Source organism: Oryx dammah, unplaced genomic scaffold, assembly GCF_014754425.2.
Source record: "Oryx dammah isolate SB20612 unplaced genomic scaffold, SCBI_Odam_1.1 HiC_scaffold_3, whole genome shotgun sequence".
Lineage (NCBI taxonomy): Eukaryota > Metazoa > Chordata > Mammalia > Artiodactyla > Bovidae > Oryx > Oryx dammah.
In genome coordinates, this window is record NW_024070187.1 from 43,578,695 (window position 1) to 43,599,096 (window position 20,402).

At 38.1% G+C, this 20,402-nt stretch overlaps 1 protein-coding gene across 1 annotated transcript in view; it reads right to left on the reverse strand.

Moving 5' to 3' along the window:
- Positions 1-19,955, reverse strand: part of DHX15 (DEAH-box helicase 15) — a 55,090-nt gene extending 35,135 nt beyond the window's left edge. Inside the window, exons 1-3 of the mRNA XM_040237937.1 lie at positions 19,687-19,955; positions 11,998-12,433; positions 7,073-7,266 (exon numbers count right to left, since the gene is read on the reverse strand). Coding sequence (XP_040093871.1) covers positions 7,073-7,266; positions 11,998-12,433; positions 19,687-19,757 — 701 coding nt within the window. The 5' untranslated portion in view covers positions 19,758-19,955. The remainder of the gene's footprint in view (positions 1-7,072; positions 7,267-11,997; positions 12,434-19,686) is intronic.
- Positions 19,956-20,402: the final 447 nt, after the last annotated feature.

The window sequence follows — 20,402 nt, forward strand, 5'->3', positions numbered from 1 at the left end:
ATAAAATGTTTAAAGTTCACATAAAATTTCTATTTACCATTAAGTTTTTAGACTAATCCATTACAATCCAGTCAAGTGACATCTCTATTAAAGAAAAGCTACCTACAATAAAACACCTACACAAACAGGTTTGTGTGTGGCCATTTCTTCACACTTATAATGGATCAAGACTTCTCAGAGACCATGACCAAAAGTAGTACTTAATGCAATTTTCTACATGTAACTTACTTTTTGTTTAAAGCCCCTATCAGCAGAATACTCCTCTGAATGACAACAGTAAGGAACAAATGACAAGGCTAAAACAGCTTGCATTTATCAGGGATAATATTAGAAGACAGAACCACATATAGTGATTTTATAAAATATTGTTCTTTTCACCACCAAATATGATGAGTCTAAATACCCTAGCCATCCTTCACAATATCAACACTATGAAATGGTTGGTCATCCCCCCAAAAGCCAACAATTTTTAAACATGTCTAGAGTGAAAGCTATTATACTTACTGAACAGCTATTGGTAAAACTCATCAAATTACCTTCACCCATCAAAACGACTGTTTTCATCAATTAGCACTTCCATATGACATGGGTACAAAGAGTTGATAATGTTTTTTAAGTATATATACAAGTCAGTTTAAAAAATAAAGTTTTTTTTTTTTTTACCTCTTTCAGAGGGCTTCCCTGGTGGCTCAGACGGAAAAGAAAATGCCTGCCATGTGGGAGACCTGGGTTCGATCCCTGGATTGGGAAGATCCCTAAAGAAGGGAATGGCAATCCACTCCAGTATTCTTTTGCCTGGAGAATCTCATGGACAGAGCCTGGTGGACTATAGTCCATGGGGTCACAAAGAGCTGGACACAACTGAGCAACTAACACACCTCTTTCAAGTGATCTGGCTATTTCTGGACTCACCTCTAACTTACACAGCTCACATACAATCCCCTAGCACAATCTAGGTTTACATTACTGTGTAGAAAAATAAAGGTGGCAGCATCCAATCTGATTTGAAGATGTAAGAAACTGCTGTGTTCCAACAGCAAAGATATCCATTATTAAATAATGGTGAATAAGAATAAAATCAATTACTGAGCTTTTTCTTTCAATGTCCAATATTTGTTTAATAGACTATTAGGTTGTTAGAACAAATTATTAGAATTTTGAGTTATTGCTTAAAGGGCTAGAGTACCATGAAAAACTCCTGACATTAAGCATGCTATAAACCAAAGCAGCATGAGAATGTCTACTCTACTTAAAATCCAACTTATCCACCTAGTTAACTTGCCTATCTAGGTCTCGCCATTTTTCTCAGCTCAAATGAAGTACTTCCTCTTCTGTGAAATCATTTACACAATTCATGTGACATTCAAACTACCTTAATTGCTTCACAGCATACCTCCTCTATCAAGTCAAGAAAGAGTCAATGACACTGACATAGCTCCTTAATAAACATAATGCTCCTTTCATCTGTAAAAGGATAAAGATTTATACAGGTTCAAGTGTAATTTGACATTCTCAGCAAAAGCATTACCCCATATGAGTAACACTAATCTCACTATAGCCACAGCACTATGTAGCATTATATTGGCTACAATGAGAACAAACCACTAGATGTGAACAGTCACATGGAAAGGTGCCATATGGTACTCTGAATAATGTGGAATCTAAAATGCTTTAATGCAATTCTAACACTTATAAAAAGCCAAACAGAAAATATCACATCTTATTTATCAAATACATAGCTTCCTAGTTATTAACTTACATGTTGAAGATCAGCAGCCTAAGCATACAGCTTTATTTTGGCAAACACCCAAAATACATTTGGTATGTGTTTCAGAGTTAGAGATCTAATCAAGCAAAAGAAACACCTAAGAAATTAACGAGAAATAAGGAAACGATATGGCAACCCACTCTACTATCCTTGCCTGGAAAATCCCATGGACAGAGGAGCCTGGCAGGCTACCGTTCATGGGGGTCACAAAGCATTGGGACACAACTGAGCCACTGAGCACACAAGGAAATTAAATCATTTTTTCAAAATATACTGCTTATTCCTCACACTGTCATAACTTTTGAAGGAAATGATCTCTTATCTTTACAACAGAATTTACAGAAAGCTACGATGGACGAGTACGTCTTAGTATTTTCTTAAAAGGTGTTGGCACTATAAGCAAAGAGAGACTTCTATAACTAATCCCTTGCAAGTGCTTTAAATACAAAGGTCAAATGTAATACTATATGCAGACCTTTAGGAAATCAAGTTAGCTTTGTATGAATTAAAAGTCAACAGAATTTTTTTCTAAGGTGACAACAGTGATTTTTTAAGTTTCTATGACAGGAACTTCTGAAGTGGTAAACAACCACATTTATTCTTTACACCTACTCCTTTCTGAAGATCCAGTAAAACTACCTTTCCCTAATTCAGAGATACACTTGAATTAGAACAAAGCCCACCATATAACAGATGCTCGATAAATTAGTTTATAATTGATGTTTATATAATAATCTCTAAAGACCAGATTTGTTTCCACATCTTACCTTCAGCCCTCAAAGAATATTTGGATTCATTCATTCATTTTATATTGACAAGTAGTATCAATGTTTAATTCAAGCTAAAACCCCCACATTGTAATTCAAATACTGTATTAAAAGGGACTATATTAAATTAGCTTTGTAAGTCCATTTTAAATTAACCAGGTTAACTGGTTAACAAAATACAACAATTTCTCACAGTGAAAATCTACCACCACTATCAGCAGCAGCAAGAGAAGAAATGTTGACTTAGCACTTGCTATGTTACAGGTATTATTCTAAGGGATACACACAAATTACATATCTGATCTGAGAACAATCCTAAGATGTAGCTGTTATTGTCAGCTCCATCTTCTGAAAGCAGTAAGCTCAAGGAGGTTAATTAACATGGACAAAATCACAGACAGTAAGTGACAGATTAGGACACAACTAGGCACCATGATCCTAGAGTCTGTGCTCCGCAATCTATTTCCTTTTGATTCTTTTCTCAAGTCAAGTTTTTAGAACAAGACTGCCTTGTTAGAAATTCACTCTGGAAACTCTAAGCAGTCATGCAGCTGGTCCTCTGAACTGTTTCCTGAGGTCCCAAAGAATCTGCTATGGCAGTGACTGGTAAATCCTCCCCAAGTAGCAACCTTAGAGGTTCTGTTATACTAGGCTCTTGTATTTGTTATGTACTTACAGATTCTCTTTCATCTTCTCACCTTGACTGCCTTTTGGAAATTAAAAAATTCCCCAAGTTTCTGAACCATGTTCTGTGAAATAGTACTTCTTTAGCTGGCTTGTTCAAAACATCTCTCCCTCAGGTTTTACAAAGGGTTTATCATATCTTAAAACCCAGGCTGTTTATTTCCCCCATCACTCAATCAGATCTAGACTATGCCCTATCTTAATTGTTCTTGATTTTCCAGCAGCTTGTCCTTAAGTTATATAAAAGATAAACATCTCAAGATGCTTACCTACCCTTACAGAGCTAACATCACGTGTCCTCCAAGAAAGAGCTGCAACACTTCCTGCTTCATACACATTATCCCAGATTGAGTTCTTAACCTTCTGACAAATTCCAAAACTGAAATGAAACTGATACTCAAAAGCAAACGATTCAGAATAAAAGGTAAATTACATGCACCAAATCAACCTATCACTGTACCTTCTCCACCAAGGCAAGTTTAAACAATCAAGGAAAATGTCTTTCTGTGAAAACTACCCTTTCCACAATTATGTTCACTGATAGTCTACATTATAGTGACAAATTTTCACACTCCTCTGCTGCCCCTTCCATGTCATTTTTTTTTTTAAAATAAAGGATCCATGAAGAAGCATACAAACTCCCTTCCCAACGGGCTTATGTTACAATCAGGTTAAGAAAAAGAATCAAACCAATCTCTGATTATCCATACTGTCTATAAACCAGTCCTGAACCATCTCAAAACTGATCTGCCTTAGAAATGCTGACTTACACAAATCAGTGTAAGTAACATGAAGTAACATGAAGACTACAGTGCCTTCAAGTAAAAAGTATGCTTTTCATTCAGAAAAAAGGGTTTTTAAAAATGATGTTCCATGTGCCTAAAAAGTCTGTACCCCTATTGCTACTCCTGGCAAACCACTACTTTTACTTTAGCTCTTGACTGAAATTCTGCCTTCTCTTTTCCAGCCTCAAGTGAATTCTCAAGTCATGCTTTCAAATACATTCCAAAATTCTTTCAAAGCCTAATCATAATTTGAAAGTTTATATTTACTGTGTATTTATGTGGACGGGGCCAGTTTTACTACTATAGCGAGCACTGCCCAACACACAGAAGGTACTCAGTTATTAGCTGACTGAATGAATGGCTAGACATCACTTGCATAAGTTAAAGCTACTAGGTTCCCCCGGTATCACATTCTCTTAGTTTTATAATTTGAGGAAAAAACAAAAAGGAAGCACATCACCAAAATAACAGTGAAATTAGCTACCAAAATAATAATGTAAATATTAAATATTTTAACTACCTCATTGAGGTACGCCCCCTCCAGTAACTTCCATTCCAAGATGGCCAAAGGAACATACATATATTGCAAAAGGAATACTTTAGGAGAAAAAAAAAGATGGGAGCAGGCAAACACACAACGAATTATAAAAACCATTTAGCAGTGGTGGTTTTGAAAAGTTAACTTGGCTACTGGGACTGGATAGCTATTTAAAGCTAGTTTAACATAGTGTGCACAAATTTACACTAGATCCAATCCTCTAACTAGAGCAATATTAAGACCTAGAATGTAGACACGTGTGTGTCCCAAACACTGGAGAAACTATCTTTGGACCATTAGCGTATAAAGATGAAACTGAAGTAGTCTCAAACAAATTAATTAGTAAACCAGCATTTATAGTGTACACAATGAATCAGGAAGCATATGGTTAAATTTTCAGCTTCTCAAGCAGAATCTTTATGAGTTAGTCCTCGTCACCATCCTTCTACAGTGAAGATTAAAGGCTTCTTCTGGCTACAAGTAGATCCATAGGCATTTTATATCTACACATGAAAACAGTTAATGGAGGACTCAAATAGTTGTCTGATAGCTGTCTGATGTATTCACTCTTCCTACCCAATTAACTACGTAACTAATTCTCATTAAGTTAAAGCTTTAGCTATTTTGAACATCTGGGTTCTCAAAAAACGAGTTGATGGATGACTACACAAAATATATCTAGGGATTCATAAGACACTGCACTTAATAAAACTCTCCCATTAGTTAAAACTACCACTTACTCCATACTAATAGGATGTGATATCACTTAAAGACAATACTAGGTTACCTTCTAGCTCTTCAGAAGATTCCAGAAGAGATTTCAATAAGCTTACCCTATAAGAATTAAGGTTTCTTTTTAAATTTAAATAAAGCCACTAGAAACCATTTCGCAAAAAAAAATCACAATGCCAAAGATAGAGCTCTCAAATCTGTTGTCATTCATTCCCTATTAACTGAACCCAAATCTTTCCCAAGCATGCATCTTTTGAAAGCCTACCAATAAACATTTACACATTTTGCTCTAACATTGCATGTAACATTCTCATCTCCCAATTCCTAAATTCTGCTCTCCCTGCTCAACTTAAAAAAAAGCTCAACGCACAGTAAATCAAATGTCAATTTATTGTTTCTCCTAAAGGTGAGCAAAATCTGCACTTTATTATCCTCAATTCCTTGACATTATCTAATCTTAAAATAATAAAAAAAATAAGTTTAGATTTTAGGTAATGCTTTCGTCAATTATACTGTATTTACATCTGATAAATACCATGACTGTCACTAAAAATTTATTCAATAAAGATTAAGGTTTAAGTCAAAAACACACCTCATAAAGTCATAAAGACAAGCTGACTGAAGTAAACACTTAAGTTCAATTGCTATTAACAACTAATTAATAATGCAATTAATTAGAAATTATAATAAATCAAAAAAAACTAGAAGAAACTGAGATGGAATTTGAAAGGCAGCAAGGTTTTGATTATGGAAAAAAATGTTTAAGTTGTGATAGCACCATTACATTTAGAGAAATCTTATTTTTGAGACAGATGCACTGAAATATTTACAGATCAAAAGTATATGATGCCTAGGATTTGCTTCTTATTTGGGGGGACAAAGAAATGGGTTGAGATGGATGAAACAAGATGAGTCAACTTTGAAGATGCAAGACAAATAAATATGAGTTTATTACAGCATCATTCTACTTTTACATACATTTGAAGTTTTCTGTAAAATACACAGCTTCCCCTGTAACGCTGTATGTATCTCTGCCATCAAAGACTCCTGTTGCTGTCTATGTAACATCTTACCCACCACTGTCTTTTAAATACAACCTCAGGGACAAGACTGTATCAAGACAAAGAACTCATTTTAAAAAAATGAACTGTCATACGCATACACACGGAATAAACAAAAGAGTTTCAAAAGAATTACCATCAGGCAACAAACATCACACTACTTATGCTGAACCCAAGTGTGAAGATGAAGACTAGAAATCAGGGAAGTTAAAGCATTAGAAAGCAGCTCAATATGGTTGTCAATCATATTAGAAAGACGTTCAATACGGTGTAACGAAGAGGTTTTTGAGGAGACTCTAATAAGAGTATATTACAAAAGATTGCTCCTTTTAGTTCAAAACACATCCATGGTAACACTAGTGTAATTAGTATCAAAAGCCCTCTACCCCAAATAAATCATATCCCTTCCCATACATCCTTCTTTCTACAAATATTTTTCCTTTACTAAGATACATCATCTACCTTTCTGTCATATTTAAATGATACACTTCACCTAAGATATAGCACCAAGTAACTAAAATCTGACCTATGAAATTCATGTCTACTGAACAGCTATATATATTACTAACAAAAAAAAAGAATCCATATTAAAAAGTCATCTGGTAAGCATCAGAATGTTTAATCTGGATTATTTTAAAACTGGATAACTTGAGACTCCACTAGCAAGGTCTGCTATCTGGTGGCAGAAAACTAAAAGCAGAGGGGAAATAGCGTCCATTTTTAAAGACAGTACTTACTTAAGAATGGTTTTTGCACTACTGCAGTCTTCAAATCGAATGGAGTAACCAACTTCCTGGCCCAACATCACATCCATTTCATCAGCAACTCTCTGAGCCACACTCATTGCAGCCACTCTCCTGGGTTGGGTACAGGCAACTCCTCTTTTGGGTCCTGGTAATGATCGCATGTACTCCACACACCACTGTGGAATCTATCAAATAATTTCACATTTAAATTAATTCTACTCTGCCTACACATCGAGTATGTTTAACACGAAGTGTTTTATCTCATTCTAATAATTTCAAAATTCAATTTAGGCACATCACAGTTATTATTTATGACTCAAAAAAAGCACACCTTGGTGAGCTAGGTACACTGAGCTGAATATGCTGTATAATGTTCCACCACCAGGCATTTTTCTATACACGGGGAAAAAATTCAACTTAGGAAAATTCTAAGTTTCTAACAAATGTTAGTTCCCAAAAATATTCTAAGAAACTGTTAACTTAAATTCTTATACAATTTCAGTTACAAAGTAATGCACATAAAAGTAGAAATAATATCTATTTGCAGTTATAAAGTTGTATCTTTCAATTCAATTCAAATTTGTTATGTTAGGGATTTCCCCAGCAGCCCAGTGGTTAAGACTCCACTCTTTCAATGCAGGGAGCACAGGCTCTATTCCCGGTTGGGGAACTAAGATCCTACATGCTGTGAAGTGCATTCAAAATGTTAAGGAAAAAAAAAGCTAAGTCAAGAGAATCTAACTCCTATCCCTTTCCCCTCAGAAGTATACACAACAGTAACATCCTAAAGGTTAATTTTAGGAAGATCTTAAAAGTTAACTGTCAATCTCAAACTCAATAGAACCTAGAGAAGTAGCAACAGCACTTCCCTGAAAGAGTGCAAGGAAGGGTACAGAAGGGGCGGGGGAGGGGGGAGACCAACACATATAAACAGCTGGTTGTTGCCACGATGACAGTGGCTGTTTCATTATCAACAGGAACTCAGAGATCCTCTAATTTAATGGTTCTTTCTCTACCCACCTACCCGAAAAAGAACCACGGGAAAAATCTTAAGTGCTTACTGCATTCAACTGGAACCCACTGCTACAAAGACACAGTGGGTCTCCATCAAAGCCCTCAAGTCTATCTGGTTTTAATGTTACAGGAAACATGGAGTTTTTTTGGTATATAATTTGTACAGTGTATTTGAAGAACACTGGTTTTTGTATTATTATTGCACTGTAGACAGGTTTTCTGCAATTTTAGGATAACCGCTGTCATTACAAGTATCTGAAAAGGGAAAGGAGAGATTATGCTGCTTCTCTAGGAATGTAAATACACAGATCTTAAAAACTTAAAATGAACAAAAATACTAAACTAAAACAGAAGGGCATCTCTGGGCTTGTAAACCAACAGATCGAAGTTTATGTGGCTTTCCAGAAAAGTTTTATATGTATCTTCATTTCAGCGAACCGCCTAAAAGGCAAAATATACTTCATATGATCAAACAAAATGAAATTCAAATAAACATTCGTTGGTCAATTAAAGTCATTAAAACTTAATTCAGAATTCTCAAAGCAAGAACATTCACAGATTTTTAAATTCACTCTAGTGAAACAAATAGCTTACTTCCACTTTAAAAATGAGAGGATCAACCTTGGCCAATTCGTCAGTTTTTGAACTTCTGATCTCAGGACCTCTTTATACTTTTAAAATAACCCAGAATGCCCAACGACTAATATATTCCTTGTGTTAGGAAATTAAAACTGAAAACTTGTTAAAATATTTATTAATTCCTTAACAGTAAAAACCCATTCTATGTTAGCATTAACAGTTTCTACGAAGAAAGTACATCCTAAAAAAATAAAATTTAACAAGAGACTACACTGTTTCAGATCTGCTTATTTCTAATGTCTGGCTTAACAGAAGACAGACTCTAACTGCTTCTATTTTGAACGTACTACAGTATTTGTTTTGTTTGAAGTATATGAAAAAAATCTCAGGAACTCTGAAAGGGTTTCAGGAACTTCCAAGGATTTCTAGACAAGATTTGGACCCTGGCTTCATCAACATATTTATCCATATTTCTAAGAATAGCATTAAGAAGGGAACTACATCATAAAATATGCTACTGACTTGCTCAAGCCAAATATCAGTTCTAAGCCATCCCTTCCCTCAGCTTCCCTTCCTCCATTGGTGACCATCTACCTAAAAACTGATCCATAGCCCTCAGTCTTCTTGTTTTATATATCATCCTAAGTGATTTTGTTTATTCTTCTGACATACATCAAATGTCAATCCCAACCCTAGTACTACACCTGACCTTATCATTTCATTTGAAGAATGGCTAAGTTTTTGGTATCCTGAATCCAACAAGTTTAAAACCAAAACCACTTCTCACCTTTCTCCAAATACTTAAAAATCCCTCCCAAGTCTCCTACTCAACAATAGTAACATCTTAACTCCAACCTTTTTTTCTTCTGGCTACACAGCATGGGAGGTCTTAGTTCCCTAAGCAGGACTGAACTACTGCTCCCTGCAGTGGAAGCATGGGGTCTTACCCACTGGACTGACAGAGAAGTCCTCAATCTGTCCTTTATTCTCCATTCTACCACCCTATACAAAATCAAATTGTTATGACTTCCTACAAAGCCTGTCATCAACATTCTCACTAGACAGGACATTTCTGTAAAATTTCTTGTCATTTCCCTTCAACCTAAAGGTTCTGCTGGCCCCTTGATCTGCACCAAGAAAGCTACTGTTTCAGTCTCCCCAGCTCCACCTCCGTCTCCAAACACACACTATACACTCTGGCCAGGGGATATGCTTTCTCTTCTCTCTAAACATATGCCCTTTCTCATGCTGTCCCTTTGGCTGAATTAGCTTTAGTTTTTTATTTGACTACAGTATATGCATACCAAATTGCAATGTGCAATGTCTTCACTATGAATCTCAGTCAAAAGTTAAACTACAGTAGATTTTGTTTGGAGAATTTCATTTTCTGATAGGCACACACACAAAAAAATTACTCAAAATGGCTGACAACTCTTAATGGTTTTGAGTCAAAATTCAGTAGGAGTATGCCAAAAAAAGTATTTGCATGAAATTCATTATTTGAAGAGTTCCCTTCAAATGCCCTGCAACCCTAAGTATCCAAGTATCTTAAGTATTAAAAACAAACAAAAAATCCCAAATACCAATCCAAATAATCACAAACCTCTTGTTTTGAGTTTGCTTGACCTTCTTCTCCATTAACTGCTTCTAAATAAGCTCATCTCTGAAATAATGTTAAGCATATAAGACCCCAGAAGGGCAAAATGAAATAACTTTGGCTATGAGACAAAGGTAAAAAGTTTTAAATACTGAACCGAACCATATCTATTATGTAGTCTAGGGCAATCAACTAAACTTCTCATAAATCTAAATCTCATTTTGCTCATCTGTAAAATGGTGATTAACAACTTCCTTCCATGACTGCTGAAAAAAATGAGATAATACAAAGTACACAGTGCCTGGCTTTACCCAACTGCTGATTAAACAACTACATAAACCACTAAAATAATTATTAAAAACATGAAACTAATAAGTTCAGAGTTACATCATTCCATGTATTTAATTCTTTAAATTTCTATAAGGTGATTAAAAATAAACCAACAGTTTTAGTTTCTAACATCAACACTACATTTCCTCCACTTTAAAAGAAATATCAAAATAAATAAATAAATAAATAAAAGAAATATCATATTCACAAAAGCTCAGTCTTTTAAATAACAAAAACTTTTAATTTGGGTTGCTACTGTAGTCTTCAAAATGTCTCCATGAAATAATTAACAATTTGTGTCATGTAACCTTAAAAAAAGGTTATCTTGTAAATGCAGTACACTCAAATGTGAACACCTATCACAGATAAATAAATATGGAAAAACAGGCCAGTAGGAAACAATGTAATTATCTCAGCATGATGAATAATGATTAAACTCATTCCACCATTTTCCTGAATTTTCCAAATTTTCTACAATAGCCAGGGACTGCTATTTTTATAAAATTTAAGAAATGTTCTGATAGGTCAGGATCAAGCATCTCACTTCTCAAGAGAATGCAAGTTAAAAATTACACTGAAATACCACTTTCCACCTATCAGATTTGCAGAAGTTCAGTAGTACACTCTAGTGGTTTCCCAGATCTGTTCTAATATATGCTCATGGAAGGTTAAACTATGTTGCCTGTTGCCTATGGAAGGCTATTTGGCTGTATGTACCAAAATTACAATTAATCCTGCTCTGACCCAGCAATGTCTGGAAATTTATCTAAAATATATACTTGGCCATGCAAAACAACCATCAGAAACAGCCTAGATGTCTATGATATGGGCCTAGCAAATAAGGGCTCATCCATGTTTGAGATATCCTAAGTATATTACTAACACAACACTAATATGTGTGTTTAGTTCAGGGGTGGGAAGGATGGGGACACTAACAGATGGAGGTCATAAGTAAAGAGATCTTACTTAGCTCTTCTACTTTTTAAAAAGAATAGATATCATTCACATAGTTCAAAACAATTATAAAAACAAAAAGCAATGAAAATGACAAAAACAAAAATCACTCCAATGGTTCAGATCTCTTCACCTTGGCACCCCCAAATATGTATCACCCCAAATTCAAAGTGGGTGGGAGAGTATCACTGTCATAATTTACATAATAAAACGGGGGGGTATCAAAACCAGCACTGCTGTTTTCCCAAAGAGACTCAGGAAAATAGGTACTCCCTACACAATCTCCACCCTGTAAGTCACTAAAAAGTGCTAAATACAGAAAGCAGCTATGCCTCCAATATTCTGACAGCCCAGCCAATGAGAATAACTGCCAGGACCAAATTCACAACACTTAGTAAACACAAACATTAATAAAGTACATACATGGTATGCAGTAACTCACCTGTGTTGTTTTACCAGACCCAGTCTCACCAACAAGTACAAAGGACTGATGTCTAACCAGAATATCTGTAAACCTATCCTTGTATTCCCAAACAGGGAGCTGAAGTCGTTTCTTCAGAATATCATAGTATCGAGGTGTGTGGGGTAAGTTGGTAAATGGATTAATGCACTGTGGAAGTGACGTGTGTCCTGCATGTCCGGTGTGTGTTGAATGCGCAGAATGTGTCGAATGTGTTGAATGTGCCGAGTGGGTTGAGTGAGCTGAATGGGAAGCTTTTAAAGGTGGTAATCCAGCACTGATAAGCATAGCATTTGTCGAAGCTCGCAATTCCTTCTCCTTTTCTTTCTCCCTTTCCCGCTCTCTATCTCCTCTATCTCTTTCTCGGTCTCGATCTTTAGACCTATCTTCACGGTCACGGTCACGATCCCGATCCTTCCTAAAAATAGAAAGAAAAAAAAAACAACTTACAATTCAGATTCCAAATTCTATGCAAAATGTTCACAGCAACATTATAGTCACAAGAAAGTAAACGTCCAACAACCAAATAAAAAAACTGATATAAAACCCAAAAGTATTAGAAACAATGAAAAAGAACTTTTAATCAAGGATTCTCCATGCCTCATTCATAACCATCTTTCCCTTCTTTGATGATGATTCAAATTCTGCTAAGAACAGTCTCTCTCCACTTTTACCCATCAGCTGAAATAACACAAGAACTTGTTTTGCAAGTAAAATCCTCTCTTTCTTAGAAGTTAAAGAGTAAGGGCAGTGTGGGAAAAAGGCAGGGACAAATCAGGCAAAGAGAATGGCATCAGTCCTTCCCAAACTCTCCTTCAGGTTATGTGAAAATGTATTTTTGCAGTGAAAGTGTATTTAAAACTTAACAAGAAATAAATCTTTTATTGCTTCTGCCTCAAAGATAATTCCACCTCACATTACAGTCACACAAATATTAGTTGGAGAACTAGTAAGTTTGTTTTCTTAAGTTATAGTTTCCAAATTTTGTTCAAAAAGCATATATTACTCTATAAGAAAAACTAAAACTTTTTACTCTGGTTTTCACTGTTTACTTGTGCATCTACCATTAACAGTAATAGTAAAACATTGAAAGTACCCTGTAAAACCTATGTATACATTAATCATCCATAAAGTGAAAAGTAACCCCTTAAAAAAAAAAACATTGGTTATTATTAAGTTATTTAAAATTTTAAAATTACACAGATGACTACTATATTAATCTTAGGTCATTTAGTCAATTCTATTATCTACTTTTAATTACTAACTGTTGTGTCTTAGTCACTAATTTGGGTACAACTCTTTTGACTAGAGACGATCCATAATACAGTAAGAATTTTAAAATTATCTGTTTATTAGTTCTGCTAATCTAGTGTGTGTGTGTGTTCTCAGTCATGTCCCACTCTTTAAGACTCCATGGACTGTAGCCCGCCAGGCTCCTCTGTCCATGGAATTTTCCAGGCAAAAATACTGGAGTGGGTTGCCATCTCCTACTCTTGGGAACTAGTTTATTTCGGACCAAATTCTACAGCAGACAAATGTACAAGGTATTTGGACTCAGACTTGAAACAGTGAGGCAACATGGAACCATGAAACAAGCTGCAAAATATGTCACTGTTCCTTATCCACAACACACAAAAGTCATGAATTTCCAATGCCCCAATTATCGGCAGCAGACAAAGGAAGACCATTCATTCTCTGTAATAGCATATCGGCTGGACAACAGTTACTCCCCTTAGAAGAACACAGCTAAAATGCTGAACCCAGCATGAGTTACGATGGTTCCCCAATTACAAAAAATGATAAGCTGACCAATTTTATTTGTTCTTGTCCTTTCGAAAATAAAGTTCTATTCAACAGAAACTTGCCTAGAGAGAAAAATCTTATTATACATACACAAATATTCACACAGACACACTTTTCACATAAAATCTTTTAATACATGTATCTATAAAAAGTGGTTTCTCCCTTTTCCCATCCCAGTGTTCACCTTTTACAGAACTATAAGATAAACAAGCTAAAACTGAAACTTCTCATCCCATCTGGCATAAAAAGAAAGAAATCAAAGGAACCTAAAGGATAATCCACCTAGCATACAAAATGAAGCCCCACCAGTGCAGAACTTAAGCTTCCTGGCCTATCTTCAAAATAAACCACCAACCATCCTTTCTTTGGAACTCTGCATTCAAGTGGGTATATTTTTCCTTTTATCCTTTGCTTTTCGCCTCTCTTTTCAGGGCTTCCTTGGTGTCTCAGAGGAAAAAGTGTCTGCCTGCAATGCAGGAGACCCGGGTTCGATCCCTGGGTTGGGAAGATCCCCTGGAGAAGGAAATGGCAACCCACTACAGTACTCTTGCCTAGAGAATCCCATGGACAGAGGAGCCTGGGGGGCTACAGTCCACGGGGTCGCAAAGAGTCGGACACGACTGAGTGACTTCACTTCACTTCTCTTTTCACAGCTATTTGTAAGGGCTCCTCAGACAACTATTTATTTGTATCCGGTCCCATCACTTCATGGCAAATAGATAGGGAAACAGTGGCTGACTTTATTTTGGGGGGCTCCAAAATCACTGCAGATGGTAATTGCAGCCATGAAATTAAAAGATGCTTACTCCTTGGAAAGAAAGTTATGACCAACCTAGACAGCATATTCAAAAGCAGAGACATTACTTTGTCAACAAAGGTCCATCTAGTCAAGGCTATGGTTTTTCCAGTGGTCATGTATGGATGTGAGCTGGACTATAAAGAAAGCTGAGTGCAGAAGAATTGATGCTTTTGAACTGTGGTAATGGAGAAGACTCTTGGAGATCCAACCAGCCCAACCAGATCAATCCTGGGTGTTCATTGGAAGGACTGATGTTGAAGCTGAAACTCCAATACTTTGGCCACCTGATGTGAAGAGCTGACTCATTTGAAAAGACCGTGATGCTGGGAAAGACTGGGGGCAAGAGGAGAAGGGGACGACAGAGGATGAGATAGTTGGATGGCGTCACCAACTCAATGGACATGAGTTTGAGTAAACTCAGGGAGTTGGTGATGGACAGGGAGGCCTGGCATGTTTTTCAGGGGCCTTCTTCACCAGAAACTTCATTACCAAAAACAACCACAACAGAGGAAGGAATAAATACATTCTGAAGACAAAAAGATTAACTGCTGACCACATACTGGGGTTTAACCCTGATGTAAGTGTAAAAGGAGCACCGAGATCACAGTTGCATATCCACCGGAAAGGTATAAGCCTCAGTGTACTAATCTGCAAAGTGAATAGTATTAAGAGTCTCTTAAATTAAAACAAGAAAGCAAATTCAATCACTTTGAAATGTTGCCTATGATTCTAACTCTCTACCGTCAACAGGACAGGGAAGATAAAAGGCCAGTTAAGGAGGGCTCAAACTCACCGCTTCATAAATATATGTAGGATATTGTATATATGCATGTTTCCTTTTTTAAAACAGGTACTTTTACTAAGGAGTTTGTTATTTAGAAAATTTACTAATTGAGGTCTAATGCTTAAAAAACCAATTATTAAAGCAGTGCACTATAATCACTTATCCACAATACTGACAGTAAGAGACAACAGGACACAGTTGTTGAGCACAGGGTTCGGTATTCTATATCAGCTTAACCCTCAGCCTCAGCATTAAGCTAACTATATAACCAGTTATTTCTTTCCTCATCGATAAAAATCTCATGGGGTAATGCAAGGATTAAATGAGTTAATAAAAATAATGTGCTTAAAATAGTGCCTGGAACATAATAAATGTCCAATGTAATACCGGTTATCATATTTTTTAATTTAAAATACCAGGTTAAAATTCTACATGGAATAACAAACGCTCTAAAGATGTAACCTGTTTATCCAAGTATTTTAACTAAGCACTGCTCTTAATCTGGCATTCTCACTTTCCAAGGATATATTGGACTTTGAAGATATATTACTAAATACAGATAAGGATGTTCATCACACTTTTTACTTCTAAGGTTGGAAAACTACCCAAAAAATCAATGAACAGGAAACTGGTTAAATAAATTATGATACTCCTTTACAAGTGGAATACTATGCAGCCAATGAAAAGAATAATGTCTATCTATTCCACAGCTTATGACACATTTCTGGGTGAATTTAAAAAAAAAAAATCAAAGCCTAAATAATACATATTAAAAGGCAGCAATGGAGAAGCAGACATAGAAATCAGACTTATAAATACAGTGTGGGAGGGAGAAGTTGAGATTAATTGAGAGTAGCATGAAAACATATATATTACCCTATGTAAAATAGCCAGCCAGTAGGTATTTGCTGTGACACAAAGAACTCAATCCACTGCTCTGTGAAAACCTAGATGGGTGCGATGGGGCAGGAAATGGGAGGGAGGTTCAAGGGGTGGGGTGGGGTGGGGTGGGGGGACATATGTATACCTGTGGCTGATTCACGTTGATGTATGACAGAAACTAGCACAATATTGTAAAGCAAGTATCTTCCAATACAATTAAAAAAAAAGATCTTACTGCTATCAAATATTATAGTTCATACATGTGAATAAATATGCAGAGACATAAGTAAAACAAATTTTCATCAAGAGATTAAGGAAGGGGATGAAGGCATCTGAGAATTTTTTGCCTTTTACATTTTTATGAATGGACATTTCTTGTGTTCCCTGGGGCAAGTTACTTAACCTCACCTACATCACAAAACTTAAGTGAAAAAAACATATACATATACATACACATATAGTACCTAAAGTATTTCAGGAACTATACATATTATTTTATCACTATATTTGCTTCACATTTTTAACAGAAAAAACTTATCAGGCAGTAATAACAGAAACAAATATTAAGATGAAAAAGTCCCTGCTGCTGCTGCTGCTAAGTCGCTTCAGTCGTGTCCGACTCTGTGTGACCCCATAGACGGCAGCCCACCAGGCTCCCCCGGCCCTGGGATTCTCCAGGCAAGAACACTGGAGTGGGTTGCCATTTCCTTCTCCAATGGGTGAAAGTGAAAAGAGAAAGGGAAGTCGCTCAGTCGTGTCCCACTCTTCGAGACCCCATGGACTGCAGCCTCCCAGGCTCCCCCGTCCATGGGCTTCTCCAGGTAAGAGGACTGGAGTGGGGTGCCACTGTCACTTGGTTAATAATTTTACACAGAAAATGTTGTGAATAATGGAAAAAAGAAAGTCAATATGTAACAGAAACCTTCAACGCCTCTACCTGACTCCAAAACTAAAATATAGCAAGAGTATACAAAGCCAAATACAGTTTAGGAGCATGAATCTGAGGTATATTCTCTCACTGAAATTACCTTCACTTCTCAGGAATGGGGAAAATGGGACATCCATGTTTGGCAGTGGAGTTCACAAGACCGACAGGCCTACTCTCCCAGGTAAAACCACCTGTTAACTATAACAGGGCTTAAAAAAAAAAAATGCAAGGCTGCATGATAGTCAACAAAAGTAACTTTTAAAATTATTAAGTGGGGTGGGGGTGGGAATCCCAAGCACTTATAAACACTGTAAACTCACTGCTAGATAAAGTTCTATGAGAAATGACATTCAGGTGACATACTAATTACTATACAAATTCCCCACCAAAACATCTCAGAACTTGAGCTTTATTTCAAAGATGAACTCTCCTGCATCTACAGGTAGATGTCGTTTATAATACCCAGGAGAATCATAAGTTCACCATCAAAGACCTGAGAAGTTCATATTTTTACTAAAGATGCCAGATTTACAAGAAAAAGGGCGCAAATCCATGTCCCTATCATGGGACCACTAATCCCAAGCATTTGAATGGTGCACATACATCATAATATATGTGAATTCATTCATTTACAATGTATTTTTTTCCAATTTCAACTCTGTGAAAGAGATTAAGACGCCAAGTTGCACCTTAGCCAGATGACAAGCAACTTATTTTTGCTTCACAGGAACAAAGAAGCAGGTGTTCCCTACTTTACTAACCCAATATAAATGTCATTAAAATAGGCTGTAATGACTCTGAACTAGTCATAGTCTGTGTGCTGTATTGGAAAATGCAAGAAGCAAACTGAAAATCAAAAGATCAAGGTTCTAAATTCAGCTGTAAATTGAAAGGTTGCACAAGCCACCTTAACAACTCTGGGTCTTCATTCCTCATCCCTCCAATCCCTTGAGTGTAAACAATTATACTCTCTTTCAAGTCACTTCCAGGTCTAAAGAGTTTGTAAAATTTTGCTGTGTGTTATGGGGGGGAGGGGGGAGGGTCCACTGCCGAAAACGACAAAGCTGACGTTAACACGGCAAACTAAAAAATTTACAAGATTAAAATCTTACATACTTATACTTTCCGTATTCAATACATGAAAAGATATCAAAAAGTACACCCTATCCTGGCTTATACTCCCCAGACACCTCAATCAACCCAAAGGAAGGGCTCTGAGTGAAGAGAAATTCAAAAGTTATACAGACTTGACACAGCGATTCTGCACAAGTATACACACAATAATATGCAAAATTATGCAAAGTATTGAAGGTATCCAGACTTTCAAGTCTCCTGCCTGAATTATTCGAATAAATCTCTGTACATCAGGGAATAAACTACACACTGAACAAGAAATTATTTTCGTGCAATTGCGAAAGTCAATTGTTAAATTTCTCTGCATTTTGAAGAAAAGGCCGAGTAGAAAGAAATCGGAAAACTCCTGTGTATTTCAACTCCCAAGCAATCTGCCCAAGGGCGACATTTTGCCGTTTTAAGTACCAGACACTTTTGAAAAGGACCTTCTTGTTTCAAAAGCTACTTATGAATGAGGGCGGGGAAGAGGGACAGAAAAAAGAACTCACAGGAAAAAAAGAGAGAGAGAGACTATCTTCTAATATCTATCCCAGGGATAACCCTGTAACTACCGTTTCGGCCAAAGCAGGAAATAAAGGAGATGGCGGGAGCGTGGGCAGAGAGCGGAAGTTTGCCTTGGACCTACTTTGAAGTGTTTGAATGGACCGAGGCACGCGCTCTCCCGCCAAAGTATAAACTCAGCGGCCGCAAATCACCAGCTGCTGCCCAAAAGGTATATTCCAGTTTTCTTTTCTCACGGCTGGCCCTCTACTCTCCCATCCCCCGGTAACTCCTCGTCTGCACGCCTCACTCAACTTCCACCACCCCCACCCCCGCCTACACCAGAATCCACGCGCTTCTCTCACTTTTCGGCCTCCGCTTCTCCCCTTGCTGGGCACTCAGCCTCCCGCCAAGGCCCTCTCCCAGACCCCGCTGCCCGAGAAGTACCTAGTGCCCTTGGAGGCGACTACTCCTGCCGCGCCCTCCCCCACTCTCTCCTCCGGATCCAGGCCTTACCGGGAGCCCAGACCACGAGGTCCGCGGTTCCCTCCCGTCCGCTCCCCTCGAAGTGACTCTCGCTCGACTCCGCCCGGGGAGGAGGCGCCCCAGTGACCACGCCAGGCCTCTCCGCTCTCTCGACTGGGCCGGGCGGCGGCCGCGCCACTCAGCTCCCCGCGCCCTTGCCGGGCCGAACGCCGGGAGTGGCACCACTCTCCCGCGCCCCGCCGCCAATGACCCGAGCCGAAAGGGAAACAAAGCGTCGGGCCCCGGGGTCCGCTCGGCCTTGCCCTCCCTGGCCCGTCCGCCGCCGGGACCCCAACAAAGCCCGAGCCCTTGCCTCGCGCCCCCGGCCTGGCTTACCCATCGGTCCCCGCACGCTTCTTGCCGGAGGGGTAATCCTCCCCCAGGTCCAACCGGTGTCGCTTAGACATTTTCGAACTCTTCGAGCAGGCGGTTATGAAGGAGGAAAAAAAGAAACCCTCGCGGCCCTATCCGCGCAGTCGAGGGCACCTTCCAAACTCTGGAGAACCCCCACCCCTCCCGCTACAACAGCCTACACCGTGCGGCCGGAACCAGGAGCTAAAATGGCGGCGGCGACGAGGGCTGGGCCTGCGCGCGCGCTTCCGCGGTATGATGTGCGTGCTTGCGTCTGTAGTGCGCGCGCACGCAGCGGAGGCGGGAACTCCAGCCCCGCCTGCTGCCTCGTAGGCCCGCCCTTACTCCTCCGTGCCTGGCTTCTTCCTCTTGCCACCACTTTCAGCCCTCTTGGTGGGCTGCTAGTGTGTTGAGCCTTTGGGTCGTTCATGCCCTTCTGATTTTTGAAATTGAGAAAAGAGAAAGTCTAATGCTGGGTAGGTGGTTCTATCCATTACCCTGGCATTAGGAGGGCAGAGCTAGGACTGGAACTCAATTATAACTCCAGGTCTGGACCTTGAAACTGCTGAGCTCAGCTGCCTTGAGGAAACTGAAGTGAGAAAATGTCAAACTTACCGTAATCAGTTTTGCCTTCAAAAAAAAAAAAATTGTGTCAGGGTATAGTTGATTTAACATTTTGTCTTTAAAAAGAAAAAGAAAGA